Source organism: Astyanax mexicanus, chromosome 14, assembly GCF_023375975.1.
Source record: "Astyanax mexicanus isolate ESR-SI-001 chromosome 14, AstMex3_surface, whole genome shotgun sequence".
Lineage (NCBI taxonomy): Eukaryota > Metazoa > Chordata > Actinopteri > Characiformes > Acestrorhamphidae > Astyanax > Astyanax mexicanus.
In genome coordinates, this window is record NC_064421.1 from 44,628,429 (window position 1) to 44,652,723 (window position 24,295).

Here is a 24,295-nt window from a genome sequence, read left to right on the forward strand (position 1 = left end):
AGCCATTCCTTTACCACTTTTGATGTGTGTTTTGGGTCATTGTCTTGTTGGAACACCCAACTGCGCCCAAGACCCAACCTTCGGGCTGATGGTTTTAAGTTTTCCTGCAGAATTTGGAGGTAATCCTCCTTCTTCATTATCCCATTTACTTTCTGCAAAGAACCAGTTCCACTGGCAGCAAAACATCCCCAGAGCATAATACTACCACCACCATGCTTGACAGTAGGCATGGTGTTCCTGGGATTAAAGGCCTCACCTTTTCTCCTCCAAACATATTGCTGGGTGTTGTGGCCAAACAGCTCAATTTTTGTTTCGTCTGACCAGAGAACTTTCCTCCAGAAGGTTTTATCTTTGTCCATGTGATCAGCAGCAAACTTCAGCCGAGTCTTAAGGTGCCTTTTCTGGAGCAAGGGCTTCTTTCTTGCACGGCAGCCTCTCAGTCCATGGCGATGTAAAACACGCTTGACTGTGGAGACTGACACCTGTGTTCCATCAGCTTCCAAATCCTTGCAGACCTGCTTCTTGGTGATTCTTGGTTGACTCTTGACCATCCTGACCAATCTCCTCTCGGCAGCATGTGATAGCTTGCGTTTTCTTCCTGATCGTGGCAGTGACACAACTGTTCCATGCACTTTATACTTGCGTATAATTGTCTGCACAGTTGCTCTTGGGACCTGTAGCTGCTTTGAAATGGCTCCAAGTGACTTCCCTGACTTGTTCAAGTCAATAATTCGCTTTTTCAGATCCACACTGAGTTCCTTTTACTTTCCCATTGTAGCTTTTGTAGCTGAGTCTAATCACTGGGTCAAATGAGCCCTATTTAAATGGGCTCATGAGAAGTCAACAGCTGTAGTCAATCAGAATCACTTACAAGAAGTGAAGAGGCCATGACATGAAGCTAATTTGATTGACACAACTCGCTACATCACCAAAATTGACAAATTTTGTTGCTGTATGTATATTTTTGACCCAGCAGATTTGGTGACATTTTCAGCAGACCCATAATAAATTTATGAAAGAACCAAATTTTATTACTGTTTTTTGTGACAAACATGTATGTGTTCCGATCACTCTATCACAGAAAAATAAGAGTTGTAGAACTTATTGAAAACTCAAGACAGCCATAACATTATGTTTTTTTACAAGTGTATGTAAACTTTTGACCACAACTGTATATGATTACAGAACTGATTATCTGTTTATCTGATAGAAATATGTAACATATTTATCTTTAATTGTTGCTGTTTACTTTATATTATATATGAAACATTCACTAAACAGCTGTAATATTAACACCACCTCCTTGTCTCTCTTTACACTGATTGTTCATTAGATCAGCTCCACTGACCGTGTAGGAGCACTGTGTAGTTCTGTAATTACAGAGTGTAATACATCTGTTTCTCTACACACTTTATTATCCTCATTTCATTTCTCCCAGAAACACAAAGAGCTCCTATATGTTCAGTGGAGCTGAACCAACTGACAGTAAGTGTGGAAACATGGAGGCGGTATTAATGCTATGGCTGGTCATTGTAAATAAAGCATGTTTTACAGTAGATTTTATGAGATGTTAGAGAGAAGAGTGAGACAATCAGTCCGATATAAAGTCTGATTAATCTCTTATTATCTGATTTTATTATAAATTTTATTTAAAGTTCGATGTTGACGTGTATTAAATCGTAGAGAGAAAGAGCGACGTTTTATCATTTGAAGCTGACAGAAGATTCTAGTTTCATCACCAGCATTGTGTGTGTGTGTGTGTGTGTGTGTGTGAGTGTGTGCCTTTCTGCTGCTGTATATTGAATGTGCTGTTTATGGTCATATACAGTAGATATTACAGTGCATGGTTCATCGCTTCTCACCGCTGACTCGCCGCTTTCTCACTGACTGTGAATCGAACTGTTGGTCTAAATAAACACACTTTTATAGATCCACTAATCAGACGACTGCACTGATGATTTCTCTGGAATTTGCTGTCCATCCTCTCTGCTTGCTGGATTTCAGTTGATGCAGGTGATGCGGGTATTTGAGTTAGCGGGGTTGTGAAGATGTACGTAGCACTAAAGCTCAACGTTTCATTTTTGAAAATGTTCACTGCTCTTTTTACAAACTGTCCAAAACGAATAGTTCAAAAGAAACTGTCTAAAATAAACTGTACCCTAATAAATATTTAACATATGAATTGAGAAACTGTATAAAAAAACGCTTATGTGTTTATAAGGGTTTCTTTAAAGCAGAGAGTTGTCTGTCCCATCCACCCTTCCACAAACGCTAAGCTCACTCGGGTTGCCAAGCTGAGGACATTAAACCTGTACGAACAAGTGCAAGATGAGTTCACTAACTTCTACCGAACAGGTATCTAGCATTTTAGCATTTTATTGACTTTATTGATTTTACACCACGGTTCACCAGCAGGTCATTTACGAGAGCAGCAATGTTACTTCATTCTATATTCTGTTTATTGTTGATGTAAATTTTGGGTTTAAAAAATGCGGCATGTCCTTGTGTGTGTGTGTGTATGTTTGTAAGTGTGTAACCAGTGGCGGAGTACATGCATTGAGCACACAAGTCTCGTCTGGATTGCCTGGATTGACTGGTGTCAGGGTTTAAATCAGTTAGTGGCACACCAGTGTTTTCTGCTTGCAAGATAGTAATACGCCAGAAATTTACCTGAACACACCTCACTTGCACACCACCACGCTTATCGGCGTAGATATATATATATATATTTATAATCATCTTTGCTATTTAAACAACGCAGATGCAAGGCATGAAAATAGATGGTTTGTAAGGCAGCAAGCAGTAAGACAGAGCCCTAAAACTTAATTCAATGTCAGTCTGGCAGAGCAGTCTCTAATGGATCTAAAGAGCTCTCCTCGTATCAGGGTAGAGAAGAACTAGATCAAATTATACAAAGATCAGATGCAAACACAGAGTTTGAGAATTGAAAAAAAAACAGTAGTTTATTAGAACAGAACGTCCAGACCTCTGTTCTGATTTACTAATGTCACTTTTATTTCCTTCAATTTCAAATAATCAGTGTGTGAATGCGGGAGGTTGATTATGATGGTGATGGTACGTGGTGTGTGTGTATGTGTGTGTGTGGGTGTGTTGTGTGTGTGTCTCCTGCCTGTCGTGTCTGGACTTCAGGCTGAAGGATATTTAACATTTGTAAAGGTCACTCTCTGCGCTGTGCTGAGGTATGGATAGAGGACGTTCTGAGTAGAACCGTATGAGTGATCATTTAGAACCTCATGAACGATTAGAAAACTGTCTTCATTTTATTACTGCTGGACACTCTCAGTCTGTCCGGCTTCACACACACACATACACATCTCTTAATGCTGCAATCCAGTGTGTTTTGATTGGCACAGATTTGTGGGATTTGATGAAAGACCATGTGTTGTTTTTTTTTTGTTTTTTTTCGGGCTGATTATTATTCATGACCTTTGGAAAAAATGCGAGGCGTCGTCACCAAACTGTCAAAACAAATCATTAAGCCGTGGGGGGGCGGTGGTCCGACTGCGTGACTGGAGAACTGAAACCTGATATTTCTCAGTTCACGTAAAGATTATATACGACTGTGAGTCATACTTTAATATTCTCTCTGTTTATTATATTCGAATATATTATTCCTTCATCGTTATCAGTTAAAACACTATTCTAATGATGCAAGTTCTTGAATAAATGTTTTTTTCACACGTTCTATTGTATATTTATATATATAAGTTGTTGGAATCAAATAAAACTGTATGTCTCTGAAAGTAATGATGATATATAAGTTCATTGGGGAAAACTGTACAATTGAAAGATAGCTTTAATATCCTGTTGGGCGCCTCTTTCCTGGATAGTAGATGAGATATGTTTGGGCATTTACTCACAGATGTTGCAGCCAGGCCTGTAGGCCCTGCACATTCAAAGGTTTTCAAAGTTGGCGTCTCAGCTAGTTCCAAAAACAATGGATTGCTGATAAAGCTAACAAAAAAAGTCGGGCAAGAAAGTTTTGCAATCTGACAGAAAAATTCCTGGAAAACCTTTTGCAGTGTGTGGGCGAGCATTATCCTGCTGAATAATGATAGTTTGAAGTCTTTATATGAGAGGCAACACGTGCCAGCAGAAGGTCCTGCAAATATATCTAAGCTGTTGATGTGTCTTGTATCACTACTAGGGGTGAACATCCATTGAATGAGATGGCTCCAAAGATCATCACACCAGCAGTTTGGGCAGTATGTAACTCCACAGCAAAGGCAAGAGGGATAAACCAATCACAAGGACTTCATACTCAAACCTGATCTTTGTTGGATCCCAAACAAATTTGTCACCAAAGAAGATGCAATTCCAGTCTGTAACAGTCCAGGTTCCTCAGTCACAAAACTACTGCAAACAAAGGCGGTGGTGGGCAGTTAGTAATCAAAAAGTGTTAAACAAACCTGAGTATGTGTCTCTTGCTTAGATGACACCTTTGCGCACCTTGGCTGGATTTTCTCAGTCAGCTTTATAAATTAGAGTCATCTGGACTTCAGGCTTTCAGCTAACAGCTGTGCTGAACTCATCAAGAGTTAATTACTTGAATTTCTTGCCTCTTAATGTGTTTGAGAGCATCAGTTGTAAAGTAGTGAAGAGGTAGAGTTACAGGTATACAGCGAATAGTGAATATTTGAGTAATGTTCTAATCCAGATTATGAGAAGCAAGAACAATTCAACTAAGAAATTAAGATTTGTTTAAGAATTTGTTTAGGTGCAGTCTCAAAGACCATCAAAAATGTAATGATGAAACTGGCTCTCATTAGGACCGTTCAAGGAAAGGAAGAGCAAGAGTCTCCTCTGTTGCACAGGATAAACTCATAAGAGTTACCAGCCAGTGCAAGCACCCAGATTAGAGCACCTAAATGCTTCATATGGTATTTTGGTTTGTTTAACAAACTTTTAAGTTACTACGATTCCATTGGTGTTCTTTCACAGTCTGGATGACTTTTAATTAATAATTTACAATGAAGAAAAAAAATATAACACAAACTAATTTTGCAGAAGAAAAGGGAGAAAGGAGCACCACACAAAAGTTTAAGAGCTGAGCTCTCTGATAACGTCACGGACCTTGATTGGTTGGTTACTTTAGGAAATGAGTTGTACTCACTGAACATTTCACAGTAATATTTTAAACAGGGTGACACGCCGAAGACAGAATGGAACTAATGAAGCTATCCTGGTTAAATTATATAACTGAAGGGGAATTATGTAAAAGTATATGAAGTGGACACAATAGCAGAAATATCTGGCAGTGCACGGAGCAGCTAATTAGGAAGAGCTTCATGTTGTGCCTTCAGAGCAGCTTCAGTCTGTGTTGAATGGTCTTTGCTGGAGGCTCGTCGTCGCAGCGCCGTCCTGCAACTTTTAGCATTAGACGGCTTCTCTCAGAAATAAATGCGCCTTCTGAGCCCACCCGCCCTCCCAGAACAGCTCTTCTACCACAAGTGTTCAGAATATGCCTGTAACATCTCATTAATGAAGGAACACCGGGGAGGCATTAGCAAGCCTGTGTCACACTCACGTTCACTCATAGACACAAACCCGGGATCTGTGAAGAAGTGCCTGATGGGAAATGAGACATGTACATGCATGCACAACATTTCAGACACACACACATTCGGAAAATGACCTCCAACTGATCACACATCACATGATGAACCTTTGTCACGCTCCTATGAGGAGCGCTTCAGACTGATTCGTGTTTTTTTTTTGTGTGTGTTTTTTTAATAATGTGTTTGTGTGTGTGTGTATATGTAAGATCAGCCTGTTAGAATGAACTCCAGCTGTGAAGCTCCTCAGTCTGTAGCCTTCAGTGTGTGGAGGACCGGCAGAACCCTAACACACCCTCGCTCTGCTGGACTTGTTGCTGAAATGCATCACTGGCTGAGAAACAGGAAAAAAGCTGGGGAAAAGGAAATGTGTTAGTTTGTTCCAGTGCTCGTCCAGCGTGGTAGAGAGAAACAGAACAGGCACTAAAACCAATTTTTGATTAATAGCTGAAATGTGTTTCTTTGCAGTAGTAAAACATATCAGTCCTGCTTAAGTTTTTACAAATTTTTCCTTTATAACCCTTTAAAAAACACATTTATTGAGACCATTTCTGCTTCTGCAACTTCCCTCACAAGTTCAACTGTACTATAGACGAGGATGATGTGTTTGTGTACTTTGGTAAATCAATAATAGTCAATTAATAATATCCCCCCTCACCCCCAGTGATGTCCAACCCAGTGATGTCTGCATCTCACTGCTATCAGAGACACAATGCTGCTGTTGGGGCTTAGCACAATCAGCTCTCCCTCCTGCCCACTTCTAAACCCATACATCACCCAGTGCCCCTCCCAAACTACTAAATTCAAGGGTGGAGTCAGCTAAAATCAGGTGGTATACATACTCTTCAAATGTAAACGCAGAGTTTGGATTGATTCATTTAAATGATTGATGTTCGCTTAGGTTGGATAATGAAAAAAGCAGTCGAATGCAAAGACAAGGTATCCAGCAGTCCTGCCCTGTATTGAAAACTATTTTGTGACATTGCAGACGATTATTAAAACAACGCAGCAGTGAATGTGTGCTGCAATCAAAGCTAAATATTTGTGTGTATGACCTAAGTATTTATTTTTTCAGTGTGGTGTTCCCTTACTGAGATTATTCTGATCTTAATGAATCTGATTTTTTTGCTGTAACTATGGAATAAAAAGTCAATTTTTCATTCCTTGTTTTGATTATTGTGTTGACTGACATCCTCACACTCTGGATTAATCTGAACTCCTGAGCGGTGTTTGTTTTGCTTGATCTAACAGGGGCCTTTTAAACAATCACCTTCTGGCTTTCTCAACAAACCCAGATCATTATGAGGAAGGACGTTAAATTCACGGAAGAACGGAACGCGTAAGCACAGCGGGATCCTGCAGGAGCTGTTATGGAGCTGCAGCAGCTGCAGGAACGTTCACAGCAGGAGTCATTCTGTCTGGTGGGACTTTTATTAATATGACAGCGTCCTACAGAAACGAGACTAAATCAGACTTAATGAGCTAATTTGTCTACATCTGATTGCAGTAATCATGTCTACCTGTCACTGATTCACACCTCTGCTAACAGACAGAACAGAGAGTCTCAAACACCTCCAGATCTTCGTCCTGAACCCAGAGAACTCTGACAGTGACTCTGATACAGAAGAAGAAGAATCAGGGGATTAAAGAACAGAACATTAACAACACACATCACTACAGATCAGACTTATGGTGATGGAAACTGAAAAGATTAGTAAATAAATAAAAAAAGTAATTATGATGATAATGGTGCCAATGGTCATGATGGTGATGTTAATATGGTCATCCTAGTTCTGATGATAATGGTGGTGATTATGGTGATGGAGATGGTGATGTTGCTGTTATTAAGCAGATGTGACTCAGGTAGTTGTAAATAGTAAATGGTTGTTATGGTTAAATTTGTAGTGATTGTGGTAGTGATAGAGATTGTTATTATGGTGATTATGGTTCTAATGACAGTCGGGCAAATTGTAATGCTGATTATAGTGCTGATGTATGTTAATGTGATTATTATAGAGGTGATTATGCTTCAGGTGATGATGGGGACTATGGTGTTAATGTAATGGTAATTTTCTGTTATAGTAGTGGTTGTGGTTCAGGTAAAATGGGGATTATTGTGGTGATGTAATGGTGATTGTTGTTATAGTGGTGGTAAAGGATCAGGTAATAATAGGGATTATGGTGGTCATGTGATGATGATAGTAGTGGTTATGATTCAGATGACAATAGGCATTATGGTGTTAATGTATCGTAATGGTTGCTAAAGTAGTGATTATGGTTCAGGTGATAATGGTGATTGTTGTTATAGTAGTGCTTATGGTTCAGGTGATAATGAAGACTATGGTGGTGATGTTATGGTGATTGTTGCTATAGTAGTGGTTATGGTTCAGGTGATAATATGGATTATGGTGGTAATGTAATGGTGATAGTAGTGGTTATGGATCAGGTGATAATGGGAATTATGGTGGTGATGTAATAGTGATTATTATTGTAGTAGTGGTTATGTTTCAGGTAATAATGCTGATTGTTGTTAAAGAGGTAGTTATGGTTTAGGTCATGATGGACATTATTGTGTTAATGTAATGGTAACTGTTGTTATAGTAGTGGTTATGGTTTAGGTGTTCATGGTTGATGTTATAGTGGTGGTAATGATTCAGGTGATAATATGGATTAGGGTGGTAATTTAATGGTGATAGTAGTGGTTATGGATCAGATGATAATGGTAATTGTTGTTATTGTGGTTGCTATGGTTCAGATGAAAATGGTGGCCATGAAATTGGTGATTGTGGTGGTTGTGATGCTGATAATTATTAGTGATGCAATTATGATGGTTATGGTGGTAATGGAGGGGGTTATGTCTGATTATAGTGGTGATGGTAATTATGGAGATTAAAAGTGATGATTGTGGTTGATTGACTACGTACAACACAAATCAGGTGTTTGGAAAGACATTCTCATTATTATTAGTTCTTTATTTGTATTATTTTCTACATTGTAGATTAATATTAAAGACTTCACAGTTTATGAAGGAACACACATATGGAGTTAGGTAATCGCCTTTACAAACATATGGCATAAAAAACCTAAACCTGTTCCCTGAAGGAAAACACTAGAACTCCTTTAATGCAGTTGGAGGACCATTCAGGTTCTACTTCTTGAATCCGACTGAAAGCATAATGCCAAAAATGGGCAAAGTTGTGAATCAAACCAAAAGGTACTAAATTTTCGAGAGTGTGAAGTATAAAACATACTTTGTCTAAGATACTTTTTTTTCTGTTGTTTATTTTCTAATAGCCTCTTCAATATGAATCTACAAATAAAAAATAACATTTAATGAAAAGGGGTATATCTAATTTTTTGACTGGTCTGTATGTTGAAGATGCTGGTAATGAAAATGGTTAAGATAAGGTAAGCTGATGGTGATGATAATTCTAAAGGTGATCTGATAGTGATGATCATGAAGAGCAGTTGGCAGTCAGTTTATCCTTCAGCAGTGTTGTAGTTCTATGATGGAGATTGTAGAGTGTCCTCAGTGTCCGACAACACACATACCTACACACACACACACACACACACACACACATGCGCACACACACACGTCCATACTCAGTGAGTAATGATAGTGTCTGCTGACCCGTATGAGGGTCACTACATCAATTACAGGTTCTAATAAAGCAGCAGACACTTCGCTCTCTCTCAGCAGACACACACACACTCTTTCAGACGGTCCTCTGCAGATTAATAATCTGCGTGTGTGTGTGTGTGAGAGAGAGTGTGTGTGGATCAGTTACGGTAAACAGTAAGGTACCTGCAGTACCTGAATTTGACTGATCTTTTTGAAAACAAACCTGAAGTTTAAAAAAATGAACATGTAAATACCAGAAATACTAGTAAATACAAGCTATGCCTGAAATAACATTAAACTATAGTTTACTACTATTTACTACTACTTTACTACTACTTTACTATCAATATGGTGAGGAAAAAACAACAGATGAAACTAAATTTGAGCTCAATCTCCCTCTCTCTCTCTTTCTTTCTCTCTCTTTTACACACACACACATATTTGCTAAGAAATCAATACATTTTCCCTACAGTGCTGCAGTTACTGAGTCTGTAGCACCATCTACTGTTCACCAGCCTGCATTACATCACCAGTAATACAGTTTCTGAGCTTGCAGCGCTGGCTGCTGTTCACCAGCCTGTATTACACAACACAGTGACACAGACACTGAACCTGTAGTGCCACCTGTTGTTTGCTGCCCCATATTACACCCCTCAGTGCTGAAGTTGCCAAGTCTGCAGCACCAGTTGCTGTTCACCAGCGTGTATTTTGCCCCCAGTGCTGCAATTTCTGAGCCTGCAGCGCCACCTGCTGTTCACTGCACCATATAACACTCCTCAGTGCTACAGGTTATGAACTTGCAGCACCACCTGCTGTTCACCAGCCTGTATTACACAACTGAGTTACTGTGCATGCAGTGCCATGTGCTGTTCACTGTTCTGTATTACACCCCACAGTGCTGCAGTTACTGCTGTTCACCACCCTGTATTACATCCCTAGTGCTGCAGTTACCTAAGGCCAATTTATATCTCTGTGTCAAATCTATGCCTTAGCCCAGGGGTCGGCAATTAAGTTTGACCGTGGGCCAGATATTTTTCAAGCCATTACATGGCGGCCACAAAAAAAATCTGTTTTAGAAAATGAAGTGTAATGGGACAGTAGCTCTCCAGCCCAGAGGGTTGTTGAACCCAATTGCAGAACAGTTGATCTCAAAGCAGGTAAAAAAAAAATTAAATAAACACACCGCTCCTCACGCGGGATCAAATCCGTATAGTCAGGGTTGTAGTCCAATACACTACCGCTGCATTGGCTAGTGAACTGGGACACGGCTGAGAATGGGCAGAAAAACGCTGAGCATGACAAAGACACAGGGAACGAATGTAAACAAAAGCTCCTGTGGTGGAAAAAAAGATTAGTGAACACAAAAGACAAAGAACCACCCTGTGTTATACCCCCCAATGCTGTAGTCACTGAGCCTGTAGCACCCTAAGGTCCAATCCCATTTCACCCCTTGGCCCTACCGCTTACCTCTACCCCTTCTTTTCGAGTGTAATATCCTCCCCCTAAGAATTGGGACAAACCTTCAAGCACCCAATACCCTGCCGGGCTGGTGTGACAGCAGTGGAGCATTCATTTTTGTAATCTAGCTGCTAGTTAACTAGTTAATTTCAGGGAATTACGTGTCTTCAGAAAGGCGGCCCTCTGTTGCACCATTTAAGGTGGAACAGGAAAGTTAGCTAGCTAGCTACTGGGATTCAGCTTGCAGGATTTACCCCTACCCCTCTCTCTTACAACAACAGCCCTCGGTCACCCTTTGTGACACTAAATTAATATAGTGTGAATCTAGTCTTATTATCATGTTATTAAAATGTCAGTATAAGATATAATAATATTACTGCAATGTTTTAACAATAACAAACATAGTTTCTGGTTCTGGAGGACTGATCTCATTTGTGGGCGAACACAGTTGGTCACATGATCATATTACTAATCATACTCACACATACACATACTCACACACACACACACACACACACTTCTCCCACACACAGAGAGCCCCCTCAAGTGCCAGGCAGACTCTCCGAGAGTGTGAGCTGTGTTCAGTGTGTGCAGCAGAGAGAGAGAGAGAGAGCGAACAGTGCGGTGAGTTTAACATACCAACAATTAAAATCAAAGACTTTTCTATGTTTATATGTATATTTATGTGTGTGTGTGTGTGTGTGAGAGAGAGAGAGAGAGTGCAAGAAAGAGAGAGAGATGTGTGTATCAGTATGTGTGCATGATTGTCTGTGTGTGATTGTATGTTTGTATATGTATCATTTTGTGTGGTTGTGTGGTTGTGTGTGTGTGTGTGTGTGTGTGTGTGTGTGTGTGTGTCTGCAAGGGGGGGTGTTTAGTCGCATGTATAAACCATTACTTAACACTAAAGAAATTTCTAATGCTGATTCCTAACTGTATCAATGTGTCTTTGTATCAGTGTGTGTGTGTGTGTGTGTGTGTGTGTATTTCAGTGTGTATGTGAGTGTGTACACGTTTGTGTATCTGTGTGTAAAGATGAGTGTGGGCAGGGCAGACTCGCACGTTTCACCTCCGCGCAGCCTGGACCTCAAACACAACCACAACTCAGATAAACTACAATACGACCAAACCAGCGCCAAACCCCCTGACCTCAAACAGGAAATCAGCATGACAGAGAGGAGGAAGAGGGTGACAAACACACTTCAGAGTCCGGTAACACACACGCACACACACACACACACACACACAAACCTACACACACGCACACACATACACACACCTGGGGATTGTTGAACCTTATTGTCATTTTTGTGGGGTGTTTCTTAATTGGAAAGGGGCACATGAAGGACGCTTCAACAATATAAACACTCTAAAACACTTTAAACACCCCAACACCATAAACGATTCATCACCATAAACACTTGAACACCTTAAGTGATCCAACACCTTAAACACTCCATCATAAACGATTCATCAATCTGATAAACGCCCCAACACCTTACACTTCAAATCTGATAAACTCTACGCTCCAACACCATAAACACTCCAACACCTTAAATGCTCCAACACCTTAAACTTCCAATCTGATAAACGCTACGATCCAACACCTTACACTCTAGAACACCATAAATATTTCAACACCCTAAACACTACAACACCATAAATATTCCAACACCCTAAACACTCCAACACCATAAACAATCCAACAGCTTAAACAGTTCAACACCTTCAACTTTTCAACAGCTTAAATGATTCAACACCATAAACACTCCAAAACCTTATATACTCCGAAACCTTAAACATTCCAACACTTTAAACGCTCCAACACCATAAACACTGCATTACCATAAACTCTTCAACACCTTCAACACTCCAACATCATAAACGATTCATCACCATAAACACTCCAACACCTTAAATGATCCTTCACCATAAACACTCCAACACCCTAAACTGTCCAATGCCATACATGATACAACACCTTAAACACTCCAACATCATAAACTGTCCAACGCCATTAATGATCCAACACCATAAATGTTGCAACATCTTAAACACTTCAACACCTTCAACTCTCCAACACTTTAAACACTCCAACACCTCATACACTTTAACAACATAAACACTCCAAACCCATAAACACTTTATCACCATAAACTCTCCAACACCCTTAACACTTCATCACTATAAACACCCCAACACTTCAAACATTTCATCTCAATGAATACTATAATACTGTAAATACTCCAACACTATAAATACTTAAACACTAACAGTATAACCACGTTAACACTATAAATACTCCTACGCTATAAACACTTCAACACAAAAACAATAACCATTTTAATACTATAAATACTCCTACACTATAAATTTCCAGCTAAGACTCAGTAAGACAGGTGTAGTGTTTATTCTCTCTCAGACTGGGTCAGCTGGTAAGGCTATGCTACATTAGTGAATATATTTTACACACACTCTTCACATTTCAGCATGTAGAAGAAACCCACGCTTGTGTCTGATTGCATAATAACCAACAAGTGGAGCCTGTTGCCGTGGTAACCGTACAGAAAGAGTCAGAGTGCTGGCCGTTTCCCAGATGAGCAGAAGCGGAGGAGGCAGTTCAGTCCAACATTAAACACTACAGTTACACAACACACACACACACACACACACACACACACACACACACATACACACATACACACACATGCATCAAGGTTCTGGGACAGATATCCAGTTAAGCCACATCCAAAACCTCACAACTGCACATTCTCAAAATACCAAACCAACCGTATAATTCCACAAGCTCACAATTCCATAACTCCACAACTGCATGACTCAAAAACATCAATACCACAACTTCACAACTCTAATAACTACAATAACAATCTCACATCCTCATAACCTCACAACTTCAAAACTTCAGTACCGCAACTTTACAGCTCTAATACCTCACAATCTTACATCTTCACAACCTCACAACTTCATAACTCCACAACCTCACAATTTTAAAACTACACAATCTCCCAATTCCATAACTCCACAACTCCATGACTGTCAGTACCACAACTTCACAACTCTAATACCCCAGAATCTTACTTCTTCACAACCTCACAACTTCATAACTATATAACCTCACAACTCCAAAATTACACACCCTCGCAACTTCATAACTCCACAACCTCACAACTCTAAAACTACACAATCTCCCAACTCCACAACTCCACAACTCCGTGAACGTCAGTACCACAACTTCACAACTCTAATACCTCACAATCTTACATCTTCACAACCTCACAACTTCATAACTCCACAACCTCACAACTCCAAAACTACACAATCTCCCAATTCCATAACTCATAACCTTATTGTACCACAACCTCACAACTTTCCAACTCCACAATCTCACATCCTCACAATCTTCATAACCTCACAATTTACACCTACAAAACTACACAACCTCAAACATAAAACTTCCTAACTCCACAACATTAAAGCTTCACAAATTCACATCTTCACAACCTCACACACTGTTAATGCTACAATTCTACGACTTGTACGTCTAATCTTCACAACCTCACAACTCCACATTACTTCAGGGCCTCCCAAATCCATAACCTTGCAATTCCAAAACTTCAGAACTTAACAATGCCACAATTACACAGGTTTGCAGTTAAACATTCTCTCACGTCTGCAACCTCATATCATAACACAGTTTCACAACTCCAAATATGACCTTCACAACCTTACAGCCCCACAATCTTCTCCACCAACTTATAGTTCAACAATTTTGCAACTTTAAACCCCACAAACTCCAAAACTTTACACATCAGAACAAGACAACCCCAAAACTCTAAAACTCACACATTTTAAATCACAATCACACAAATCACACACAATTTCACAAATGCAACTGTAAAACTCAACACTCACAACTTTGTATATGTACAATCTTAATTACTCTGATTACTGATTTGATTAAATTGGTTCTACATGTGTAAATCTGTGCATGTGTGTGTGTGTGTGTGTGTGTGTGTGTGTGTGTGTGTGTTTGTTTGTGATAGGTATTTAAGGATGAGTTGGAGTGTTTAGTAAAAGAACAGAGTGCCAAGGGCAGCGGGATATTCACACTGAACCACATCGCTGACCTCATCATCAACAACACTCTCACACACACATCAGCATGCAGCCCCAACGGTGAGTACACACAAAATCACACACAAACACACTCACACTTCTGTTTGATAAAATTCTGAATCCTGCAGGAGATCCTCAATTTCTGCACTTTCTGAAGTTTTGTAGTTGTAGATCTGCCGCTAGATCTGCTAATGAACTTCAGTTTTACTGTGTGTGTGTGTGTGTGTGTGTGTGCAGGTGTTGGTTCTGTTAGTCCAGTGAATGATGTGTGTGGGCTGGACTGGATCTCTAAAGCTGAGAGGCAGAACCGCTGCAAACTGGCCAGTCTTTACCGCCTGCTGGACCTGTACGGATACACTCACTGCACCAGTGGATATATTACTGTGAGTACACACACACACACACACACACACACTATCACATATACATCATCACATACACACAATGGAGAAAACATCTAAGCACATAAAACGTATTTAAGATGCAGCTGTGCTGGATTGTGATGCTGAAGTGAGTTCAGAGTGGAGTTCAAAGCACAGAGTGGGAGGAGTTCAGAGTAGTAGGAGTTCAGAGTTCAGAGTAGTAGGAGTTTCAATTTGGAAAGGTTCCCAGTGTGAAGAGTTTCAGATGGGAGGGGTTCAGAATGGATGGAGTTCATAAAAGGAAAAGTTCAGGGCACAGAGTGGGAGGAGTTCAGAGTGTAAAAGTTCCATAGCCCATAGTAGAAGGAGTTTAGATTGAGAAAGGTTAAGAGTTTAGAGTAGGAGGAGTTCAGAATCAGAGGAGTTCAGAGAGGGAGAAGTTCTGAGTCCAAGTTCACACTAAGACACTAGAGTTTAGAGTGGGAGGAGTTCAGAGTGGGAGGGGTTTAATGTGGAAAACTTAAGGGCCCATAGCAGGAGGAATATGGAATGAGAAGGGATCAGAGTGGGAGGAGCTCAGAATGGAACGACTTTCGAACACAGAGTGGGAGGAGTTCAGAATAGGAGGAGTTCAGGATGGGAGGAGTTCAGAATAGGACAACTTTATGACAGATGGGGAGGAGTTAAGAGTGGGAAGAGTTTAGAGTGGGAGGAGTTCATAATGGGAGGAGTTCAGAGTGGGAGGAGTTAAGAATAGGACAACTTTATGACAGATTGGGAGGAGGTCAAAGTGGGAAGAGTTCAGAGTTCGGAGTTCAGAGTGTGATGACTTTCGAACACAGAGTGGGAGGAGTTCTGAATGGGATGACTTTAGAACACAGTGGGAGGAGTTTAGAGTGGGATGACTTTAGAACACAGAGTGGGAGGAGTTCAGAATAGGACAACTTGGAATGGGTGGGGTTTGGAGTAGGAGGAGTTCAGAGTGGGAGGGGTTTAGAATGGGAGGGGTTTAGAATGGGACGACTTAAGGACACAGAGTGGGAAGACTTTATGACAGAGTGGGAGGAGTTCAGAATAGGACGATTTAAGGACACAGAGTGGGAGGAGTTCAGAGTGGGACGACTTTATGACAGAGTGGGAGGAGTTCAAAGCACAGTGTGGGAGGGGTTTAGAGGGTAAAGTTGGAGGTATTTATGAAAATCAAACCAAATCCTTTTGATACCTAACAGCTGGTATTCAGTTTATCAGCACTCTCTCTTTATCTCTCTTACTCTCTCTCTCTCTCTCTCTTTCTCTCAGGTGCGGGTGTGTAGAGAGCAGGATCATGTTTTAATTCTTCCACGGGGTCTGTCCTTCTCTGAAGCAACAGCAGCCAGTCTGGTAAACACAAACACACACACACACAAACACAAAGATATACACAATTACACACAGTCCTGGAGAACACACACACTCACTCTCAGGTGCTTTTGTTGCCTGTAGATGAAGGTGAATCTGATTGGTCATGTGGTGGAGCACGGCTCGATGGGATTCGCTGTTGATGACGCAGCATTTAAACTCCATGCTGCTGTTTACTCCGCTCGCCCTGATGCAAAGTGTGTTATACACATACACACACCTGCTACTGCCGCTGTACGTACCTCTCACACACACTCATACACACACATTCACACAGTACTGTAGAGTTTATTAAGCTCATCTTTCCTTTTTTTTTAGATTTCATCTATGAAATGTGGCATTCTGCCAATTTCCCATGAGGCTTTGCTGTTGGGGGAGGTGTCCTACTTCACGTACCACGGTGATGTGGATGATGGACAAGAGAGGGTGGAGCTTCAGAAGGCCTTGGGTCCGACCACCAAGGTAAATTCAGATTCAAGCACAGGCCCTATGAACACTGCAAAGATGTTGAGTTTTGACACTTAAAAATTCATGAACTTATTTGTTTTTAAAACAACAAAATCTAATAAAAGAACAAAATAAAAAGCAACTATAAAACAGGATTTTTAAAGACAAAGATCAGGAGATGAGTCTATTTATACAGAGTTTTAAACAGCAGTGTGTGTGTGTGTGTGTGTGTGTTGCAGGTGTTAGTGTTGAGGAATCATGGTCTGCTGGCATTCGGAGAAACAATTGAAGAGGCTTTTCATTACGCATACCACAGCCAGCAAGCGTGTGAAATACAGGTAAACTCAGGACGGTCAGTATTCACTCAGGACAGTCAGTATTATTGGTCTAAAGGACTTCAAATCATAAAAATAATAATTAGGCTGATGTTGATGTTTATGTTAAAATCTTCTGTTCATCTTAAAATCCTTTTAGTGCAAATTATTAACACTAAAAGCTGCTGCAGCTCATTAAAGAGTCCAATCTGAGAGATGCTTTTTCTCATAATAAAGATCAATGCACCCAGTCTGTCCAATAAAAGACCTAATCTGTAGACCTACAGCATCACTATCACAGCATCAGCACAACGGCTACAACAGCAAAAACTCCAGCCCGACCCGACCCGACCCACCCCATACACTGTCTTTGTAAGAAAAAGCCCGATTTAAACCTGACATTTTTTTAGTGAAGTAGAGCGTTAAAACTGAGCTTTTAAAAACATTTTCGTGCTGTGTGAATGAGCAAAATGTGTTCAGAATGATGTTAGTTAACATTGCAACACTGAAGAAACATAGACCTATAATTTAATAAAAATGTTTATTAAGAACCGATCTCCCTGTATACTCTAATATAATTAACAATGTTTATATATAGATATAACACTTTCTGAACTAATTATTTCTTTTATTTTTAGCGTATAGCCTAAGTGCAAAACAAAAACAAAAAGCCGCCTTTTTGCTGTCAAATGCTAGGGGCATGCTAAATTAAAACGTTATAAAGCCGACACGTGTTTTTACTATTAACAACTAACTTAAAGTTGTTTTGGGCCAAAGTTAGCTTATCTGATCTTTTTTTTTTAAGTTTGATTTCTTTACTATAATGTGATTATCACGCCATAGCATTATATAAAATAAAAAAAACAGAGCCCAATCTGACCCGGCCCGAGGAAAGTGGTGGGAAATCTTGGGTCGAGTCAGGTTCGGGCAGAGAATCTAAGCTCTACTACCAGCCTTATTCAACATCATTACTGAAACATTTGTTCAATGGTTACCAGCCTACCAGCAAGTCTCAGCTAGTCAATCATCAGATCTCAACCTCATTAAGGGGATTTGTGTCCCCTAAGTACAATTAGTTAACCATGCTAAGAAAACTCCAGCCTGGTTTGTAAGTTCTTCTTTCCTAACTGTAAAAAGTCACCAGAGCGGTTACCCTCCGTGGAAAAGAGGCCAATGAGGAGCTGGAAAAATGGGCCCCACACTGGAATAGTGAGAGCAGTTGGGATGTTGGTTCTGCAGGGGGAATTATTGAATAACAAATCACACTGATGAGTTCAGAGCTCAACTTCCTAAATGCATTACGTATTTTCTGTTTAACAGTATAATTATCTAATCCTTGTGTGTGTGTGGAGGTGTGTGCTGTGCTGTGTGCAGGCGGTGTGGATAACCTGTGTGTGTTGGACAAAGAGTCAGTAAAGGTGTCCCCGTCAGCGAGTGGAGAGACAGAGGATGGAGAGGTCAGATGGAGGGTGGGGGAGGCAGAGTTTGAGTCTCTAATGAGGATGATGGACAACCTAGTGAGTGACTTTTGACTATGCCCTGTATGTGTGCATATGTGTGTGTGTGTGTGTGTGTGTGTGTGTGCATGTGCTACTTTTCTGACCTGCTGATGTTCTCATTCCAGGGTTACCGCACAGGTTATGCCTACCGCCATCCCATAGTTAAAGTGAAACCCCATCACCATAATGATGTGGAGATCCCAGCAACCGTTACCGGGGTGGGGCAGGACGAACAGGAACCATTTCCATGGAATGGTGTCCCGCTGCAGGGTGTGAGGAGGGACCGGGGGAGGATGCTGTGGCTCAACTCACCAAACAGCTACACCAAGATCCAGGACAACACGGTACACACACATGCACACATATACACAAACACATGCGCGCGCACACACACACACACACACACACTGCACTGAAGAATCCAGTAAGCTCATATAGATATCTTAAATCCTATCCGGATTAGTTTTTCAGGGGATCCTGGGGTAGTCCCATCCAGATCCACATTTCTGAGTTTTGTCTCCTCGCGTTTAATAAAATAGCTATTTGTCCATTGCCAGGCTCTTTGGGCATTTTTCTACGGAGATCTACGTATTGTTATTTTTTATGCCAGATGTACTGGGACCCACACCTTACAAAAAGTTAAACTTTTGTCTTATCAGTCCACAGATTATTTTTCCCAAAAGTCTTGGGGGTCATCAAGATTTTTTTCTGGCTTATTTGAGACGAGCCTTAATGTTATTTTTGCTCAGCAGTGTTTTTTGCCATGCAGGCCATTTTTGCCCAGTCTCTTTCTTATGTCGAGTCATAAGCACTGACCTTAAATGAGGCCTGCAGTTCTTTGAATGTTGTTGTGGGGTCCTTTTGGATGAGTTGTTGCTGAACTCTTGGGATTTTGGTCGGCCGGCCACTCCTGGGAAGGTTCACCACTACTATTCCATGTTTTCACCATGTTTTTGTGGATAATGATTCTGACTGTGGTTCTCTGGAGTCCCAAAACTATAGAAATGGCTTTATAACCTTTTCAAACTGATTGATCTCAATTACTTTCTTTCTCATTTGTTTCTGAATTTCTTTGGATATTGGGATGATATCTAGCTTTTGAGTATCTTTTTTAGTGTACTTCACTTCTGTCAGGCAGGTTCTATTTAAGTGATTTCTTGATTGAGAACAGGTGTGGCAGTAGTCAGGCCAGGGTGTTGTTAGAGAAATTTAACTCAGGTGTGATAAACCACAGTTAAGTGTTAAATGTTTTAACTGGGGGTACACACATTTTTTACACAGGGCCATATGGGTTTGGGTTTTTTCTCTCTCTTAATAATAAAAATTTAAAAACTGCATTTTGTGTTTGCTTGTGTTGTCTTTGACTATTTTTTATTGTTTGATGATCTGAATCATTTAAGAGGGACAAACATGCAAAAAAATAAGAAGTCATGAAGGTGGCAAACACTTTTTCAATTTATTGTATTTTATTATCTGTGACATCATCATTTTCATTTTGTTTTTGTTGTCATTTTGTTGTTATTTTAGTGGACGGGCGGCTGTAAGGGGACCCCCATCAGAATTGAGGACCCCAACCAGTTTGTTCCATTAAACACAGACCCAGCAGAGGTGCTGCAGAAACGGAACAAGGCAATAACATCCTTCACTATTTATCATCATCATCGTCACCCACACTGAAAATAAAAACACACTGTTTACTAACATTTGTTTTTCTAATCTCTGTTTAGATCCGGGAGCAGAACAGGGTGGACCTGATGACCTCAGGACCAAAGTCTCAGCTATTGGCTGACATTGTTATAGACACACCCCCAGGACCTGTGAGTTACTCCACACAGTGACATAAAATATATAAAATATATATTTTTTTATTTAAGCATTGTGTGTATGTGTGTATTTGATGCAGGCCTTCATCTATGAGGATGAGGAGGAGGTGGCCGCCCTGCCACCAAATCCCTTCAGCCAATCAGAGTCTGAGTTGCAGGAGTACACCCAGACCGTAGAAAACAAACTCAACCAGTCAGGTAAACATACAAAACACTGAGAATGCTCCTTCATGGGATTTATACTTCTGTGTTCCGTCAACGCTAAGTCTACCGTGTACAGTGGCTTGCAAAAGTATTCATACCCATTGAACTTTTTCACATTTTGTCACATTACAACCGCATACTACTTTACTAAGATTTTAAGTGATAGATTTTTAGTGATAGTATTGCTGGAAGGTGACTCTCCTTCCCAGTCTCAAGTTTTTTACAGCCTCCAACAGATGTTCTTCCAGGATTGCTCTGTATTTTTCTCCATACATCTTTCCATCAACTCTGAACAACTTCTCTGTTCCTGCTAAAGAAAATCATTCCCACAGAATGATGCTGCCACCACCATGTGCTCTCCTTGTTTGATCTGTCAGTTTGGGTGGATGCTCATGTCTTGGTAGGTTTGCAGTTGTAGAATACATTCTCCATTTTTTTTTGAATGATGGATTAAATAGTGTTCCTTGGAATCCTTAAAGGTTGGGACATGTTTTTATATCCTTACCCTGCTTTAAACTTTATCTCTGACCTATCTGGTGAGTTCCTTGATGTTCATGATGCTGTTTGTTCACCAGTGTTCTCTAACAAACCACTGAGGCATTTACAGAAAAGCTGCAATTAAACTGAGATTAAATTACACACAGCTGCACTCTATTAACTAATTAAGTGACTTCTGAAGGCAAGTGATTGCAATAGATTTCATTGAACTAAAAACAGTCAGCAACTGGTTATGGGCTGGGAATAATATCTGTTAATGAGGGACACCTTCAGGGCACTCTGCGTGAACATCAGTTAAAACTAAGAACTGGAAGTGGATCGACTTTTGGATCAACTGATTATCCAGTAAATCCATTCAAATCCATTGATTCAGATCCACTGTATATGTGTGTGTATCAGTGTGTGTGCTGATGTGTGTGTATGTGTGTTTTGCTCCTCAGAGGCTGATGACGCCACTGATTTTGATGAAACGACAACGACGACATACGGCTCGACCGTCTCGCTCTCCTTCTCCCCACTGAAGAGTCCAGAGAGAGGAGGTCACTTCACCTCTTTACCTTCTTCATTGTTTAATATTAGTAATAATATCAGAAGATCAGTTAATTATAAACTTCATAAAATTAATTAATTAAATCTTCTCACCCCACAGACGTGCTGTCCGCTCTGCTGCAGAGTGAGCAGGACGATGATGACATCACTCTGGAGGTCACGGAGGTCAGCGTCACTAAAGAGATGGAGGTGTCCATAACAACCACGGTTGCCGAAAACATCCCTGATACGGAGACATCTGACAGCCAATCAAAGAGCCCTAAAAAAAGAAAAAATAAATTTCGCACTCCCTCCTTCCTCAAAATGAGTACAAAGAAAGACAGAGGAAAGGGAAAAGAGAAAGAAAAAGAGAAAGATAAAGAGAGAGAAAAAGGAAAACAGAAAGATAAAGAGAGAGAGAAAGGAAAACAGAAAGATAAAGAGATAGAGAAAGGAAAAGAGAAAGATAAAGAGAGAGAGAAAGGAAAACAGAAAGATAAAGAGATAGAGAAAGGAAAAGAGAAAGATAAAGAGAGAGAGAAAGGAAAACAGAAAGATAAAGAGAAAGACACAGAGAAAGAGGTAGAGAAAGATGTAAAGAAAGAGAAAGGAAAAGAGAAAGATAAAGAGGTAGAGAAGGAGAGAGAGGTAGAGAAAGAGAAAATGACTGAAAGGGAAAATGAGAAGGAAGAGGAGAAAGAAAAGGATAAAGAGGTGTGAGATGTTTGTGGGTGGTGAGAGATTATAAGTAGTGTAGTTTAAAAGGCTCCATATAAATTATACTCTCCTTTATCTCCTTTATATGATTTAGAGATCTCATAATAATACAAAAGACTGTGTTTTTGTGTGTGTGTTTATTTACACACTCAATCACAAACTCTGTTTAGTGCTGTGTAGTTTAGCTTTCTTTTGCTATGTCCAATATATTTGTGGTGTTTATAGGATTTAGAAAAAAATTGGGAGTATTTAGGAGAATGTAAGGTATTCAGGGATATTTGTAGTATTTGGGAGTATTTGGTACATTTTGTGTAATAGAGGAGTATTTGTGATATTTAGTAAAATTTTGTACATTTTGGGGTATTTGAGATATTTGGGGATTATCAGAATTATCAGATAATTCAAAATAACAATAATTACAGCACTCTGTCTGTCACCTGTGTACAGTATTACAGTGTTATTGTTACAGGGTGTTACAGAGTGTTATTGTTACAGGGTTATACAGAGTGTTATTGGTACAGGGTGATACAGAGTGTTATTGGTACAGTGTGATACAGAGTGTTTTTGTTACAGGGTGATACAGAGTTTTAGTGTTACAGAATATTAGTGTTAAATGGTGATACAGATTGGTGCATATAAAGTATAAGCTGGTGCTTAAAAAAGGTGTGTGTACATTTTTCTGTAATACATGCTGTCCAGTCACATTAAACACTATATTAATGACTCATTAAATATAGCCTCAGCTTATGTGTCTTACCAGTCCCAATTAGAACACTGAATGAGCTATTATGTTGTCTAAAATGATTTGCAGAATGTTGGAATACTACTACAACCGCTACTATTGCTAATAATAATAACAAGAAGAAGAAGAATTAGGAATCACAAATGACTGCTACACACTAAGGTTTATAAATATAAGGTAGCTTCAGGATGACAAAAATGTAAATACCATTTTATTTACAAATTGTTGTATATGTTGGATTTTTTTGTATTTTCTGTTCTGTACATATAGGAAAATCTAGGTTTAAATACTTCTGTGACTGTATACCTTGTCATCCCTTAAAAGCTCCCTCTGGGATCAATCAAGTATCTATCTATCTATCTATCTATCTATCTATCTATCTATCTATCTATCTATCGGGTATGGGAAATGTAATATACATTTGTTCATTGTATATTGTAAAATGTGAAAAGTCAATAAATAAGGGTAAAAACCATCCGCCGTCTCATCAGAAGCAATGGATTATATTAAGCTATTATACAGAGAACTATATACAGCAAGACATTTGCATCACAAATGCATCACATTTTCTCTGCTGGAAAGAGCACCCTTTTGGACACTCTCTAGTGGAGCTATCAAATAAGGCACTTCATAAAGTCACCATTTCCTACTTCAATGGCAGAAGGGCCTTGCCATGATAGAATTCACAGTAATTAGTTTAGTTTAAATTCGATTTTTTCCAATGCCTAGTGATGTATTTGTGGTTTTGTGATTGTGGTTTGACATGGTTTCTATCTGAGGGGTTTTGTTAGGAAATTTATAGAGACTCGAAAGTGAGTGAGTGCGGTGAGTTCAACAGAGGAGAATACTTAGAGCTCATAAGGAAAACAAGACACTGAGCTGGCTTCTTTTCTCCTGAACAGGTTAATAACTTTAGCCAGGTAATGTACCACAACCAGTAATATGTCACAAACACTAGGTTAGCATA

General features: G+C 39.9%; 1 protein-coding gene across 1 annotated transcript; it reads left to right on the top strand.

Annotated features, from left to right (window-relative positions):
* Positions 1 to 11,591: 11,591 nt before the first annotated feature.
* On the top strand, positions 11,592 to 23,803 carry add3b (adducin 3 (gamma) b). Its single transcript, XM_049464197.1, has 14 exons — positions 11,592 to 11,871; positions 14,724 to 14,856; positions 15,034 to 15,179; positions 16,458 to 16,538; positions 16,641 to 16,790; positions 16,875 to 17,018; positions 17,243 to 17,341; positions 18,670 to 18,834; positions 18,942 to 19,160; positions 20,344 to 20,445; positions 20,544 to 20,633; positions 20,720 to 20,837; positions 21,782 to 21,880; positions 21,991 to 23,803. The coding sequence occupies exons 1-14, from the start codon at positions 11,695 to 11,697 to the stop codon at positions 22,587 to 22,589; spliced, it is 2,322 nt and encodes a 773-aa protein (XP_049320154.1). The 5' UTR covers positions 11,592 to 11,694; the 3' UTR covers positions 22,590 to 23,803.
* The last annotated feature ends 492 nt before the right edge of the window (positions 23,804 to 24,295 follow it).